The sequence below is a fragment of the Amblyraja radiata genome, chromosome 26 (assembly GCF_010909765.2).
Source record: "Amblyraja radiata isolate CabotCenter1 chromosome 26, sAmbRad1.1.pri, whole genome shotgun sequence".
Taxonomy (NCBI): domain Eukaryota; kingdom Metazoa; phylum Chordata; class Chondrichthyes; order Rajiformes; family Rajidae; genus Amblyraja; species Amblyraja radiata.
Window position 1 is genome coordinate 8,058,318 of NC_045981.1, and position 16,920 is coordinate 8,075,237.

The window sequence follows — 16,920 nt, forward strand, 5'->3', positions numbered from 1 at the left end:
CTTCCTGGGGTCTTCGTCAGAAACTGGCTTCTGCCTTCTTGACCAGATCTCATCCAAGTACCAAAAGACATCCTACCCGCACCATCCTGTGATTAGTTGGCTGGAAATCTATATTTTTAGTCCTTCAACCTAACCCTCTAAATTCACTCTGCAAGACCTCATCCTTCTTTCCACCCGTGCCATTAGCACTAACATATACAACACCCGCCGGCTGTTCTCCCTCTCCCTTCAGAACGCATAATTCTCACTCCTAGACTTCCCTGACCTCAGCACCAAAGCAACGGATTGTTCCGGAGTTTCACCAGATTTAAAAAAGCCAAATTGCTTCGTCAATTACCTTCCTAGAAACAGATATTCTAGTAAGCAGAAATGCTCCAATTACGAGAATTATCTTCAAGAATCATTCTAAAATCCGAGCTTTGAATGAAATGTGTGTGTGCAGCTGCAGCCATGGCGTCCCCTTTTCCCATTAATTCTCTGCCCTGCTCCACTGTTCCTTTAATCATTTCTACTCAAAATGTCTAGTTACTGTTGCAGGAACTATTGCTGAATTCACTGCTCCAACAGAGTTGAAGTACATGGAATATACATAAACCAAACCCAGCAAAGTGAAGAAGTTGGGTAAACTTTCAATGAAAATTGATAATAAACAGCATATACCCAAAGGAAAACATCAAAACCCTACAGGTGTCAGAAATAAATTCAGAAAAGAATAACACACAGCTTAGAAGCACAGAGAAAAAGAAAATCAAAGACCAATGAGAGGAATAGATCGGGTAGATGCAGAGTCTTTTGCCCAGGGTATGGGAATCGAGGACCAGAGGACATAGGTTCAAGGTGAAGGGGAAAAGATTCAATAAGAATCCAAGGGGTAACTTTTTCACATATTCTAGTGGTGGGTGTAGGGAACAAGCTACCAGAGGAGGTAGATGAGGCTGGGACTATCCCATTGTTTAAGAAACAGTTAGACAGGTACATGGATAGGACAGGTTAGGAGGGATATGGACCAAGCGCAGGCAGGTGGGACTATTGTAGCTGGGACATTGTTGGCCGGTGTGGGCGAGTTGGGCCGAAGTGCCTGTTTCCACACTGTATCACTCTTTGACTCAATGACTTGTGAAGGAAGCAAGGATTCACAAGAGAAACATCTGAAAATAAATTTGGCATGAAAATGAAATAAACAATACAAACAAAAAATGTAGACCAAAAGGGAGGAAATCTGATACCACAAGTTTGGCAAATGTTGGTTCCAATCAACCACTTCAGAGGAGTGCCAAAACTGCAAGATTTTGCATTTCACCAATCTACAGACAAAAAAAATGTATATGACAGCTTGAAAGTTTGCTTTGGTTAACACAATGTCCATTCTTTTGAGCTCTGGCTAGCAAAATGAAATTCTATACTACTCAAATCTCCAGAGGAAATTTGTAGCATGTATATCAACCTAGGTTCAAGAACAAACCTTTGACAAACTATTCGTTTAAGAAGGAACTGCAGATACTGGAACATCTAAGGTAGACACAAATGCTGGAGAAACTCAGCGGGTGCAGCAGCATCTATGGAGCGAAGGAAATAGGCAACCTTTCGGGCCGAAAGCCTTCTTCAGACAAACTATGATTTTTTAAGTCACGATCAGAGAATGAGGGGACAAGTTTGAAGCATAGTCGATCAGAGAATGAGGGGACAAGTTTGAAGCATAGTTAGGTCTCTTGTCAACAATTATCTTTCTGGATGATAATAACAATAATAATAAATTTTATTTATGGGCGCCTTTCAAGAGTCTCAAGGACACCTTACAAAAATTGACCATGTAGAGGAAAAACATGTAAGGGGAATGAAATAAATAGTAGAGACATGACTAGTACACAAAGTAAAGACAGAATTCAATACAAAACACAGTATGAGGCAATTAATGCACAGATGAAAAGGGACGGGGACGTGGGGCTAAGGATAGGCAGAGGTGAAGAGATGGGTCTTGAGGCGGGACTGGAAGATGGTGAGGGACACGGAATTGCGGATCAGTTGGGGGAGGGAGTTCCAGAGCCTGGGAGCTGCCCTGGAGAAGGTTCTGTCCCCAAAACTGCGGAGGTTGGACTTGTGGATGGAGAGGAGACCGGCTGATGTGGATCTGAGGGACCGTGAGGGTTGGTAGGGGGAGAGGAGGTCAATGAGATATGGGGGGGCCAGATGGTGGAGGGCTTTGTAGAAACATAGAAACATAGAAATTAGGTGCAGGAGTAGGCCATTCGGCCCTTCGAGCCTGCACCGCCATTCAATATGATCATGGCTGATCATCCAACTCAGTATCCCGTACCTGCCTTCTCTCCATACCCTCTGATCCCCTTAGCCACAAGGGCCACATCTAACTCCCTCTTAAATATAGCCAATGAACTGGCCTCGACTACCCTCTGTGGCAGGGAGTTCCAGAGATTCACCACTCTCTGTGTGAAAAAAGTTCTTCTCATCTCGGTTTTAAAGGATTTCCCCCTTATCCTTAAGCTGTGACCCCTTGTCCTGGACTTCCCCAACATCGGGAGCAATCTTCCTGCATCTAGCCTGTCCAACCCCTTAAGAATTTTGTAAGTTTCTATAAGATCCCCTCTCAATCTCCTAAATTCTAGAGAGTATAAACCAAGTCTATCCAGTCTTTCTTCATAAGACAGTCCTCACATCCCAGGAATCAGTCTGGTGAACCTTCTCTGCACTCCCTCTATGGCAATAATGTCCTTCCTCAGATTTAGAGACCAAAACTGTATGCAATACTCCAGGTGTGGTCTCACCAAGACCCTGTACAACTGCAGTAGAACCTCCCTGCTCCTATACTCAAATCCTTTTGCTATGAAAGCTAACATACCATTCGCTTTCTTCACTGCCTGCTGCACCTGCATGCCCACTTTCAATGACTGGTGTACCATGACACCCAGGTCTCGCTGCATCTCCCCTTTTCCTAGTCGGCCACCATTTAGATAATAGTCTGCTTTCCCGTTTTTGCCACCAAAATGGATAACCTCACATTTATCCACATTATACTGCATCTGCCAAACATTTGCCCACTCACCCAGCCTATCCAAGTCACCTTGCAGTCTCCTAGCATCCTCCTCACAGCTAACACTGCCCCCCAGCTTAGTGTCATCCGCAAACTTGGAGATATTGCCTTCAATTCCCTCATCCAGATCATTAATATATATTGTAAATAGCTGGGGTCCCAGCACTGAGCCTTGCGGTACCCCACTAGTCACTGCCTGCCATTGTGAAAAGGACCCGTTTACTCCTACTCTTTGCTTCCTGTTTGCCAGCCAGTTCTCTATCCACATCAATACTGAACCCCCAATGCCGTGTGCTTTAAGTTTGTAAACTAATCTCTTATGTGGGACCTTGTCGAAAGCCTTCTGGAAGTCCAGATACACCACATCCACTGGTTCTCCCCTATCCACGCTACTAGTTACATCCTCGAAAAATTCTATAAGATTCGTCAGACATGATTTACCTTTTGTAAATCCATGCTGACTTTGTCCAATGAGTTCACCACTTTCCAAATGTGCTGCTATCCCATCTTTAATAACTGACTCTAGCAGTTTCCCCACTACCGATGTTAGACTAACTGGTCTGTAATTCCCCGTTTTCTCTCTCCCTCCCTTCTTAAAAAGTGGGGTTACGTTTGCTACCCGCCAATCCTCAGGAACTACTCCAGAATCTAAAGAGTTTTGAAAGATTATTACTAATGCATCCACTATTTCTGGAGCTACTTCCTTAAGTACTCTGGGATGCAGCCTATCTGGCCCTGGGGATTTATCGGCCTTTAATCCATTTAATTTACCCAACACCACTTCCCGGCTAACCTGGATTTCACTCAATTCCTCCAACTTCTTTGACCCGCGGTCCCCTGCTATTTCCGGCAGATTATTTATGTCTTCCTTAGTGAAGACGGAACCAAAGTAGTTATTCAATTGGTCCGCCATATCCTTGTTCCCCATGATCAACTCACCCGTTTCTGACTGCAAGGGACCTACATTTGTTTTAACTAATCTCTTTCTTTTCACATATCTATAAAAACTTTTGCAGTCAGTTTTTATGTTCCCTGCCAGTTTTCTTTCATAATCTATTTTTCCTTTCCTAATTAAGCCCTTTGTCCTTCTCTGCTGGTCTATGAATTTCTCCCAGTCCTCCGGTATGCTGCTTTTTCTGGCTAATTTGTACGCATCATCCTTCGCTTTGATACTATCCCTGATTTCCCTTGTTATCCACGGATGCACTACCTTCCCTGATTTATTCTTTTGCCAAACTGGGATGAACAATTTTTGTAGTTCATCCATGCAGTCTTTAAATGTCTTCCATTGCATATCCACCGTCAACCCTTTTAGAATTAATTGCCAGTCAATCTTGGCCAATTCACGTCTCATACCCTCAAAGTTACCTTTCTTTAAGTTCAGAACCATTGTTTCTGAATTAACAATGTCACTCTCCATCCTAATGAAGAACTCAACCATATTATGGTCACTCTTGCCCAAGGGGGCACGTACAACAAGACTGCTAACTAACCCTTCCTCATTACTCAATACCCAGTCTAAAATAGCCTGCTCTCTCGTTGGTTCCTCTACATGTTGATTTAGATAACTATCCCGCATACATTCCAAAAAATCCTCTTCCTCAGCACCCCTGCCAATTTGATTCACCCAATCTATATGTAGATTGAAGTCACCCATTATAACGGTTTTGCCTTTGTCGCACGCATTTCTAATTTCCTGTTTGATACCATCTCCAACTTCACTACTACTGTTAGGTGGCCTGTACACAACACCCACCAGCGTTTTCTGCCCCTTAGTGTTTCGCAGCTCTACCCATACCGATTCCACATCCTGCAAACTAATGTCCTTCCTTTCCATTGCGTTAATCTCCTCTCTAATCAGCAACGCTACCCCACCTGCTTTTCCTTTCTCTCTATCCCTCCTGAATATTGAATATCCCTGGATGTTCAGCTCCCAGCCTTGGTCACCCTGGAGCCATGTCTCCGTGATCCCAACTATATCATAGTCATTAATAGCTATCTGCACATTCAACTCATCCACCTTATTACGAATGCTCCTTGCATTGAGACACAAAACCTTCAGGCTTGTTTTTACAACACTCTTACCCCTTATACAATTTTGTTGAAAAGTGGCCCTTTTTGATTTTTGCCCTGGATTTTCCGGCCTGCCACTTTTACTTTTCACCTTGCTACCTATTGCTTCTACCCTCATTTTACACCCCTCTGTCTCTACGCTCACACATTTAAGAAACCCTTTCCCTTTAACTCCATCCTCCACTAGCCCATTCGACACCCCTCCCCCCTTATTCAGTTTAAAACCTCCCGTGTAGCAGTGGCAAACCTGCCTGCCAGAATGCTGGTCCCACACCTGTTAAGATGCAATCCGTCCCTTTTGTACAGTTCCCCCTTACCCCAAAACAGATCCCAGTGATCTAAGAATCTAAATCCCTGCCCCGTGCACCAGTTCCTCAGCCACACGTTCAGGTCCCGTTTCAATAGGGGTGACCAGGTCAAACTGGGAGAGGAAGCAGTGTGGAGGAGGGGTAAGGAGGTCAGTAGGTGAGGATCAGGATTTTGTAGGTGATCCAGTGGGAGATGGGAAGCCAGTGAAGTTGTTTGAGGACTGGAGTGATGTGATGCCAGGATTTGGTATGGGTGATGAGTCGGGCGGCTGCGTTCTGGACCAGTTGGAGTCGGTTGATGTAGGTGGAGCTGATGCCAAGGAGAAGTGAGTTGCAATAGTCCAGTCGGGAGGAGATGAAGGCATGGATGAGTCTTTCAGCAGCGGGCGGTGTGAGAGAGGGTCTGAGTTTGGCGATGTTGCGGAGATGAAAGAAGGAGGTTTTAATGACATGGCGGATGTGAGGCTCAAGGGAGAGGGTGGAATCAAAGATCACGCCAAGGTTGCGGGCCTGGGGAGATGGGGAGACAGTGGTGCCGTCGATGGTGAGAGTGGGGTTATTGATTTTGCTGAGTGTGGCTTTGGAGCCTATGAGGAGGAATTCTGTCTTATCGCTGTTGAGTTTGAGGAAATTATGTTGCATCCAGGTTTTTATAGCTGACAAACAGGAGTTGATATGGGAGAGTGGGGGGTTGTGGGGGGATTTGGTGCCAAGGTAGATCTGGGTGTCATCAGCGTAACAGTGGAAGTCCAGATTGAAGTGGCGGAGTATCTGACCAAGGGGGAGGATGTAGATGATGAAGAGGAGGGGGCCGAGTACGGAGCCTTGGGGAACGCCTTGAGTGACTGCGGCTGTAGCAGAGGTGTGGTTGTGGAGAGAGATGAAGTGGGATCTGTTGTAAAGGTAGGAACGGAGCCAGCTGAGTGCAGAGCCTTCAATGCCGAGGTCTTTGAGTCTGGTGAGCAGGATGTTATGGTTCACTGTATCGAAGGCTGCGCTCAGGTCGAGGAGGATGAGGATGTTCAGGGAACCAGTGTCAGCAGAGGTGAGGAGGTCGTTGAGGACTTTGAGGAGAGCAGTTTCTGAGCTATGGAGGGGGCGAAAGCCAGATTGGAGGGGTTCAAGTAGGTTATACGCAAGGAGGTGGGAATGAAGTTGCGACGCAACGATACGCTCCAGGGTTTTTGAAAGAAAGGGGAGGTTTGAGATTGGGCGGTAGTTAATGAGAGAGGAGGGACCAAGACCAGGTTTCTTTAAGATTGGTGTAACGGCAGCAGTTTTGAAAGCGGAGGGGACAATTCCTTGGGACAATGAGGAGTTGAAGAGATTAGTGAGGTAGGGGCAGAGAACGGGGAGGCAGGACTTCAACAGGGGAGTGGGGAGAGGGTCGAGGGAGCAGGTAGTGGGTTTGGAAGAGCTGATGAGTTTGGAGATTTCAATAGGGGTGACCAGGTCAAACTGGGAGAGGAAGCAGTGTGGAGGAGGGGTAAGGAGGTCAGTGGAGATGTTGAAAGGAGGGGCCTTGGTAGGTGGTGGAGTAGATGCTGGGGAGTCGGGTACAGGGGATAAAGATTGATAGATGGTGCTGATTTTATCAGCGAAAAAGTGGAGGAATGAGTTGCAGAGATCCGGAGTAGAGGTAGGGAGAGTGTTGGCTCGAGGCTTGAGGAGGTTGCTCACTGTGGAGAAGAGGGTTCTGTGGTTTAGGCAGGGATCGGTGAATATGGAGGAGAGGTAGGCAGATTTTGCAGCAATGAGAGCAGCTTTGTAGTCAGTGAGGTGGAGTTTGTAAGCTTCAAGGTGGACTGTGAGAGATGATTTCTTTATAAGTCGTTCGAGTTGGCGACCAGTCTGTTTCAGTTTACGAAATGCAGGTGTGTACCAGGGTGAAGATGTGTTGAAAGTTACGGTTCTTGTTTTGAGGGGGGCCAGAGTGTTGAGGGAGGTAGACAAGGTGGAGTTGAGATGGTTTGTGAGATCATCAGGTGAGATGGGGGTTGAGTCCAGGGGGAGAGTGGTGGAGAGCAGGTCAGAGAGATGGTGGGAATCAATGGATTTTAGATTACGGAAGGTGATTTCTCGGAGGAAGCGGGGGCGAGGTGTCGGAGAGGGGATGGTGAACCGTATAAGCTTATGATCAGAGAGGGGGAAGAGGCAAGGATGGAGGTCGAGTACCGGTTGATTTGTGGAGCAGACCAGGTCAAGGATGTGACCTTTGTCATGGGTGGGAAAGGTGACGTGCTGAGTGAGAGAGAAGTTATCCAGTAAAAAGGCGAATTCAGATGCAAGCTTGCAGGTGGGGGAGTGCATGTGAATATTTAAGTCACCAAGTAGCAGCAGACATGGGGAGAGGGATGAGGCAAGTGTGAGGAGTTCAGTGAAGTCAGATAGGAAGGAGGGGTTTGGTTTAGGTGGCCGGTAAATGAGGATGACTGTCATGGAGGAAAGGGCTTTGAAGGCGAGGTATTCAAATGATGCTACTGGGGGGAGGGTGAGTTCAGTGATACGAAAATTCTGGTTAAAAATAACAGCGAGGCCACCTCCATGGCGGGAGGGGCGGGGTTTGGAAATGTAATTAAATCCAGGTGGGGATGTTTGATTGAGGGAGAAGAAGACATTGGGTTGTTGCCAGGTCTCAGTGAGCAGAAGGAAGTCCAGAGTGTTGTCAAGGATTAGTTCATGGAGGGCAAGGGCTTTGTTGTTGAGCGACCTGGTGTTGAGGAGGGCAAAGTTGGCATTATGAGAGGGTGGAGGGATGGGGGCAGGCTGGAGAGATCTGAGGTTGTCCCAGTTGACAGTGTGTGCGGTCAGCTGGGATGGGGGGTGACGCGGGTGAGGGGGGGCAGAGCGTGGTAGTGAGCAGATGGATGGAATGGAATGTCCGTGGTTGAAGCAAACACGCCTGCGCCGAGAGCCTCTGTGGATGAAACGGGGTCGACGCAGAAGTCCAAGCTATTTAACGACCTGGATGATGAACAGTTTAAGGGCAAAACAGCTTACTCGTTCCACATTTCTGAAAGGTACTGAAATATGTCATGATTCAAAAGGGAATATTCAAATAAACTTCAATCAATATCCTACACATATCGTTTCTCACCCATAACAGAATCAATTTGCATCTTGGATACAGGCGTCGCTCAAAATATATCAGTTGCAATAGAAACAAGCCTCGCCAGAATTAGGGCTCTTAAAGCTAAATGAAAATGAAGTTTATGAGAACACAAATGGACACAGTATACAAAGACTTAAAGGCCAAATGAAAAGCAGAAAATTGAGCAAATAATTGGTAAATAAGATTGAACAGTAGATGTCAGAACATAAGTAATTCAGGTCTCTGGAACAATTATGAGATGAAAGTTCAAATCGAGAAGGGCATCTAGGGTTTAGTTAATCAAATAACTTGGAATAAAATGTTGGCAGCAGATTCCAGGAAATCTACTGCCAGGAGGTTAGACAGAAGCGAGGAGACCTGCTGTTGATTACCATCCACCCCCTCCTTCAAGGTCAGTTTATTGTCACATGTACCAATTAAGGTACAGTGAAATCCGAATTACCATACAGCCATACTAAAAAAAAAAGCACCAAGACACACAACCACGTAAAAGTTAACATAAACATCCACCACAGCGGATTCCCCACGTTCCTCACTTTGATGGAAGGCAATAAAGTCCAATCTTATTCCTCATTCATTCTCCTGAGGTCGGATCAGTCGAACCGTCCGCAGTCAGGGCGGTCGAAGCTCCTGTGGCTTGGAGCTCCCGAATTCGGTCTCTAACCAGAGTCCGCAATGTTAAAGTCCGCAGGCTCCCACGGTTGAAGAATTATTCTCAAGGTTATCGACCTGCCTCAACTACTTCCTCTGGCAGCTCTTTATATATACCCACCACATTACATGCAAATCACATTACATGAAAATATATATATATGTATATGTAGATATAGACAGAAGAGTGGGGTAACGAGATAAGTGAATCCAAGCAATAATTCCCATATCCTGAGAATTATCACATAAACCCCAGCAGAAGAAATAACTGCTTAGATTTCCTACTGAAGGGTTCCATCCCGAAATGTTACCTATCCTCTTCCTCTATAGATGCTGCCTGATCCGCTGAGTTACTCCAGCATTGTGTGTCTGTCTACCTTAGATTTCCTTGCTCCTTATACAGCAATGATTACATTTAAAAATAGCAAGAACATGTTATTTTGGATATTCCACCTTCAAAGGCTTGTGCAGTAAGTTCTACGAAGAGTCAAGAGAGCATCAAGAATGTTTAATTATCATATTTACCGAAACGGGAACAATGAAATTCTTACTTGCAGCGGAGTGGAAGGAATAATTTGAGCGTGTAGGAGTCTACATGTTTTGATGCATTGGTCGATAGAGATACGGGTAATGCAGTTTATATGGTGTAAATGCACATCGTTTTGACAAGGTGCCACAAGAGAGCCATAAAACACTGGTCCATCCTCGGATGGAGATTGCACGTAATTCTTGTCGTCATATTATGGGATGTAAAGGGCATTGGATAGACTCCAGAGAAGATTCAGGAGAATGGTTCCTGATATATTCAGTTAAAAAGGGGAGATTGTAAAGGCTGGTACCTGTATTGGTGAAAGAAAATTTGATAGTAGTATATGGTCTGGATAGAGTGGGTTGTGCCTTTTGAAGAGAAGGCAGGTACAGGATACTGAGTTGGATGATCAGCCATGATCATATTGAATGGCCTATTCCTGCAGCTATTTTCTATGTTTCTATGTTTTGATCGAGGGTCAAAGAACAAGACCACATGAATAAGATAATGGGCAAAGAGAACTAAGTGTGAAATGAGAATAAACATTTTTTTTAATAGATGCAAATCTGGAAAGCACTGCCTGCAGATGTAGTGGTTAGGTTCTGCTAATCTTCAAGAGAAAATTATACATACATGGCGAAAGTTTGAAAAGCTGATGGATGGAAATAATGAATTGCTCTGGTAGGGAGCTGGTATGGACATGGACGGAATAGTCACCAGTACTGGCCATTACATAACTGTATGAAGTGATCAAAAACATTTAAATACACAGACTTTGAGGTTGGCAGTATCATTCTCACCTCCAAAGATGAGACTTTGAACAGTTGACTAACATCAACAGTTAAAAATCATTTGCACACATACACGGATCGGAAAGGTTTAATAATAATAATAATAATGGATGGGATTTATATAGCGCCTTTCTAATACTCAAGGCGCTTTACATCGCATTATTCATTCACTCCTCAGTCACACTCGGTGGTGGTAAGCTACTTCTGTAGCCACAGCTGCCCTGGGGCAGACTGACGGAAGCGTGGCTGCCAATCTGCGCCTACGGCCCCTCCGACTACCACCAATCACTCACACACATTCACACACATTCACACACAGGCAAAGGTGGGTGAAGTGTCTTGCCCAAGGACACAACGACAGTATGCACTCCAAGCGGGATTCGAACCGGTTACCTTCCGGTTGCCAGCCGAACACTTAGCCCATTGTGCCATCTGTCGTGGGCAATCTGTCATAGGACGTGGGCAAGTGGATCTCTCGTAGATAGGGCATTTTGGTTGGCATGGACGAGGTGAGGTGAGCCGAAGGGCTGTTTCCATTCAATATTGCTCTTTGAGTCTTTAGACAAAAAATGTATAGGCACCCAAAAAGATAGTGGACAATGTAAGACTCAGAGAAAAATTAAATTATTTCTGGCAATTATAAAGATAAAAAGGTCAGAGAAACCAAAATGAAAAAAAGGTATACAACTCTAAAAGGGGACAAAAAGGGAGAGGGGATCAATATCAATGTTAACCTCCTTTAAACTTTTAATGGCAGTGATGTAAGTGAAAATAAGGTATGGCAGGAAAGTTAAATCATTACGTTTTCGTAGATTTTGCAGAAGAGGGTAAAGGATTGCACATTAGACAACCCAAGGAAATAATACTAAAAGCCCTGTCCCGACTGTACCAGTTAATTCAAGAGTTCTCCCGAGTTTGCCCTGATTCGAACTCGGAGATTTACGGTAATGGCCGCTCGTCAGTACTCGGGGCTCTCGTGGACATATTTCAACATGTTGAAAAATCTTCACGAGTCTTCCCAAGCTTACCGCGTTTCCCGAGTACCTGCCGTTAGCGTTACGAGCCGCTAAGAGACGTCCCCGAGCTCCAACGCAACCGCTACATACATTCGACGTGCTTCCACGAGTTTGATTTTTTTTAATAAATCGGGAGAGCTCTTGAATGAACTCGTACAGTGGGACAGGGCTTTGAATTGGAAAAGGTATAGATGCATTAAATATAATCTTCCAAAAACTACCTGATTTGAGAAAAAAATCTTGCCAATTGGGAAAATTGCACATGTCACACTGCTCATTACGAAAGGTGAAAGAGAAAGCAGTGAATTAATAATCAGTTAGCCTAGTAACCAGAGTCTACAACTACAAAACAAATTACAGAAAACTCAATTTTGATCTGATCAGAGAGAATTAACATGGGTTCATGAGTCGCTCGCATGTCAAATCACACATAGAAAATACGAGTTACAAATAGACCACTTGGCCGTCCAGTCCTGCTCCACCATTTAATAAATTTGTGGTTGTTCTGATTTCAACCTCACTGTTTTACTTGTATCCATCCACAGTAACCTTTCCCCCACTTTGTCACACAGCACTTCAACTCTGCTTGTTCACGCCAACCATCAAATATCCGCCCATACTAATCCCAGAGCATTTTACTGCTTAAATGCTGAGGGTACCTGCATGCTCCACCCACTCAATGTTTTTACCAGATGCCAACCACCATCTTTGTGAACATGCTCCTCCTCAGATCCTCTTATATACACCAATGTCCTCTAGTTTTAGACACCTAGAGAGAAAGGTTTATTTTGACCTACCACATCTATGCCCTTCCTTTAGTATCTCTAGATTATGTACCCCTCAGCTTCCCTGTACCATGGAAAACAACCGATCCAGTCTCTTCCCTTAACTAAAATCATAATAATATCATGATGAAATTATTTATTGAGGCACTGAGAACAATTTTGGGTAAGTAAATCTGAAATTAATACTTTTGGTAAACTAATTATGACAATATTAAAGTCCAAAATGGCCTACTCGAAGGGCCGAATGGCCTACTCCTGCACCTATTGTCTATTGTATAAAAATAGGTTTATGAATTTAGGTCACAATTCAGCTAGATAAATTATGAAGGAACAGGCGCAAAGGAGTAAAGAGTTAACGTGTTCTTTTGTGCCAATCTCCTGTCCAGAAATGCAAAAGAAGGCTGTACTCTTAATGCTATCTTTCAAATGAAACATTAAACTAAGCCCTGTTGCCCTCTCAGGAGAATGTAAAAGAACTCGTGGCATTTTAATGAAGATCTCCTGGTGTTCAGACCTATATTTAGCCCTCATCCAAAAATATTAAAACCATCTGACTATTGTTGGTGATATTTTGCAGTGTACAGATGGGCTGCCACATTTGCTTCATTACAACAGTGACCGCATATCAAAAAGAATACAATGAATGAAAAACACTGGAACATTTAGAAGATTCCAATGACAGTTTATTGTGCAAGTTCTTTTTTTTCCATTCTACATAACAAACTGATTAGGGTGTGGAATAATTACTTTTTATTCTCATAACAAACATGTGGAATTAATTTCGGGCAATGGCAGATGATCCTAATTTAACCCACTCGTTAAGGAAATTAAATATCTGCTTGTGAATGGGTTCACTTTGTAATGCATGATCAATTATATTGTACAATAAGATGGCTCTACTTCATATGATATATTTTTTTCCATTTATTTTATAATCCTAATTGTTGAATGGTGTCTAATGTGCATACTAGAAAAATATTGATAGTTCCTTCTGTGGCCCAAATCTTTCAACAGTCATGTATTCATTTTTTGACATAAAATTCCAAATTATTGTTGCATTATTAACAATTCTGTACTGTAGACACAAGCTCATTGGTAACTACATAACTGTCACCTTCAGTCTAATCTCTCTCAGCTGCCTGAAAATTATTTCTAACACACAATATGAGGTCCAGAAATGGAGGGCATAATTTTACTTTGCTGTATTTCCCATCCAACAGGAAGCTATCTCACCAAAAACTGTGTCACAACATTCGGGGGCGGCCATGGTAGAGCTCCCTTTCAGTGCTTGCAGCGCCGGAGACTCGGGTTTGATCCCGACTACGGGTGCTGTCTGTATGGAGTTTGTACATTCTCCAAAGTCAAAGTCAAATTTATTCGTCACATTCACCAACGAAGGTGCAGCGAAATGAATTTACCAGCACCGATACACTTAAAAAAAGAACACACAATACACAATAGAATTTAACACATACATCCACCACAGCATTCTTCACTGCGGTGGAAGTCAACAAAGTTCAGACAGTCCTCCTCCTTTGTTCATCTGTGGTCGGGGCCATAAACCCTCCGTCAACGCCCGCTACGGACGGCCAGATGTACAGGCCTCCTCGTCGGGATGATCCAAACTCAGACGTCGGGATGATCAAACGCACTCCGCAACTTGGAGCGCCCGAATCGGCACTTTCCTACCGGAGACCGTGGCTTCAGGATATTATAGGCCACTGGCCGGCGCTCTTCTCCAGCGATCCCCGGCAAGGGATCCCAGACTCTGGGTGGCAAGTCCACGCCACACCTAGAAGCTACGCAGACCACAGCCCCATGATGTCAAAGTCACCAGGCCAGCGATCAGAACACTCCTCTCCGGCGACCAAGGGACCGGTCGCTCTGCGATGGAAAAGTCCACGCCGCACCCGCTGCTGAAGCTCTGGGCCCGACTCCGGGAAAGGCCGCTCCAATCCATGCTGTTAGGCTGCGAGGGAGGCGACATGGAAAATGTCGCCTCTTCGTGGAGGAGGTGACCGAAAGCAGTTTCCTCCTTTTCCCTCCCCATGACCATGTGGGTTTTCTCCAAGATCTTCAGTTTCCTCCCACACTCCAAAGACGCACAGGTATGTAGGTTACCATGTATGTGTAAATTGTCCCTTGTGTGTGTTAATGTGTGGGGATCGTTGGTCAGTGTGGACTCAGTGGGCCAAAGGGCCTGTTTCCACGCTGTATCTCTAAACTAAAAAAAACTAAACTAAACATTCATTTAACTATTGTCCTTAGAAATGAAACACTTGTTATGAGTAAAAACTAGCTTCTTCAAAATGAAGGGAAACTTCTGGAAAGCCAGATTTACCAGAAACAATATTTTTCCTTTATTATGGATCTGCAATATACATCCAGCAATTTTTGCTTTCAATTCAGGTTTGCAACATTCAAAGTGTTTTTCTTAAGATAGTTTGGAAAACAATGCACTTTTTTAAATTGTAAACATAAACAATAAAGGCTATCCTCAATAATAAAGTTTGCATTTTTCAGACTTGAAGAATTGCTAATGTACAATTTTGGCTTCATGACTTCAACCCAAATCCAATTGGATGCCATCGGTATTTTTGTCTTCAGATTTCACTTGATAAAGTAAGATCTTGACATAATATGTAGAATAAAGCCACCTCCCTTCATCTATATACTTTGATCAAACATCAAACTAATTTGACATTAAATAGGATATTTATGCTGTAAATAATTTAACTATGGACGGCCTGTAATGAACATGCATGCTTATATCACTTGAAATTAATATTTTCACTATTTATACAAACAAAATTACCCCCAAAAAAGCAATAACCTACATTAGAAATTAAACACCTACACATGCTCATCTTACAATTAGTTAAATAGTTTCTAAAATGTAGTCTATGCACTGGTCTTGTTGAACACAAACATAATGTTACCTTGCCATTGCACGTGTGTCTTCGCCTGTAACAACACAAAATAGTAGCCATCAGTATTTCAGGAATGCAAAATGTGCAGCTCAGAAGCATGGGGGTAATGATTACTATCTTATTGAGAAAAGCATCACATTATTATCACATCTAAGCTTAAATTCAGGGCTCTCACTTAACTTTTTTTCCCTGTTGCCAGCCGGGCAACCTTGGCAGCTTTTTAGGTTGCCAAATGACAGTTTAGGCGGTCATTTAAGACGGTTTGCATGATGCGTGTGATAATGTGCTCGGACGAAGTGCGTAGTTACCAGTCGGAATTATGCTCAATGAAGTATTCACATATTATTTCTAATTCAAATAAAGTCACAAACTAAACATATTCACCAATCAAGACATGATATATACCACAATGACATGCAGCAAAATTATAATACAGTATCTCAACTCTTTTTACACATTGCAATTAATGCGATTTCTATTAGTTCTTTCCACTTCCAAACAAAAATGTGGTTGGATTATTCAGTGTATGATCAACCTGTGCCAATAAATCCTGGACCATGGTAACATATATGCTTAACCATGCACACTACAGATTGATGCTAGCATGTTTTCTGTGAAGGACCGAAAATAGCATGAGTCGTTATTGCTATTGGTACAGAAACACTCTCGCTTCCCACATAATTTATCCATAACAAAATATACAGGTTACAAGGAAATTTCTAAAGGCATTTTATGATAATAGCTGTTAAAACCAGCTATACCCATCTGACTGGTTAAACATTACACTAACTGACAAGAGATGGCCAAATCCTGGCCAAAGGACATAACTGCAGCAAATGTTCTTTTGGTAATATGATTAAAGGTGTCAAAACGCCACATTACCGGACATTCAGTTTAGATGTATGTGTTGTGAACAGCAATGAAGATACCCAGTTTGAACGCACCAGATTTAAAAAAAAATTTGATAAACGCTGTTTCCATCATTCCCACTTCAGAATTAACGTTAAAATTTCAACTGAAATATCTCCTGACCAAATTTGTGATGTATATGACCAACTGTAGAAGTAAAATCTGGATAAATCAAATGTATAGTTGTGAATGTTGCTCAATAAATAACTACAGTACTAATACTCCATATAAGAGCATTGATTTGCCGTTAAAATGAATTCTGTAATAACGTGTCAACGGCAGCAATTGAACAATTCAGAAGGCAATCGATTTGGAATGGATTGGGGCAAGTGAATTAGTACGTGTTGGTTGGCGTATGTAAAATTGTGAGGGGAGAGCACGGGGGATGTCAGTGGTGTTGAATGGGGGGAGAAGTGCAGGATGGATGGGAAGGGGGGGAGAGGGGGGAGGAGAGAGAGAGAGAGGAGAGAGTGCAGATTGATGGGAAGGGGGGGGAGAGGAGACTAGGGCGTGGAGGGGGAGAGTCCGGATGGATGACGGGGGAGGAGGAGAGAGGAAGACGAGAGAGGAGAGAGGAGGGACGGAGAGAGAAGAGAGAAGACCTGAGGACCGTAGAGATGGGAGGGTGAGGAGAGAGAGAGTCGCCATGAGTGACTCTTCGCAGAGCTCAGGGGGGGGGACCTCGGGAATCTCGCGGAGATGAGTCCCGAGAGAGACGTGACTGAGACTCGACAACCTGAGACACCCGTGTCCCTCGGAATGCGAGAGAG

The 16,920-nt window shown here is 43.8% G+C and overlaps 1 protein-coding gene across 6 annotated transcripts in view; it reads right to left on the reverse strand.

Annotated features, from left to right (window-relative positions):
• Positions 1-16,920, reverse strand: part of cep112 (centrosomal protein 112) — a 320,895-nt gene that overhangs the window by 242,832 nt on the left and 61,143 nt on the right. For all 6 annotated transcript variants that reach the window (XM_033044129.1, XM_033044127.1, XM_033044128.1 and 3 more), the window contains exon 5: positions 15,251-15,275. In XM_033044129.1, the coding sequence (XP_032900020.1) occupies positions 15,251-15,275 (25 nt within the window). The remainder of the gene's footprint in view (positions 1-15,250; positions 15,276-16,920) is intronic.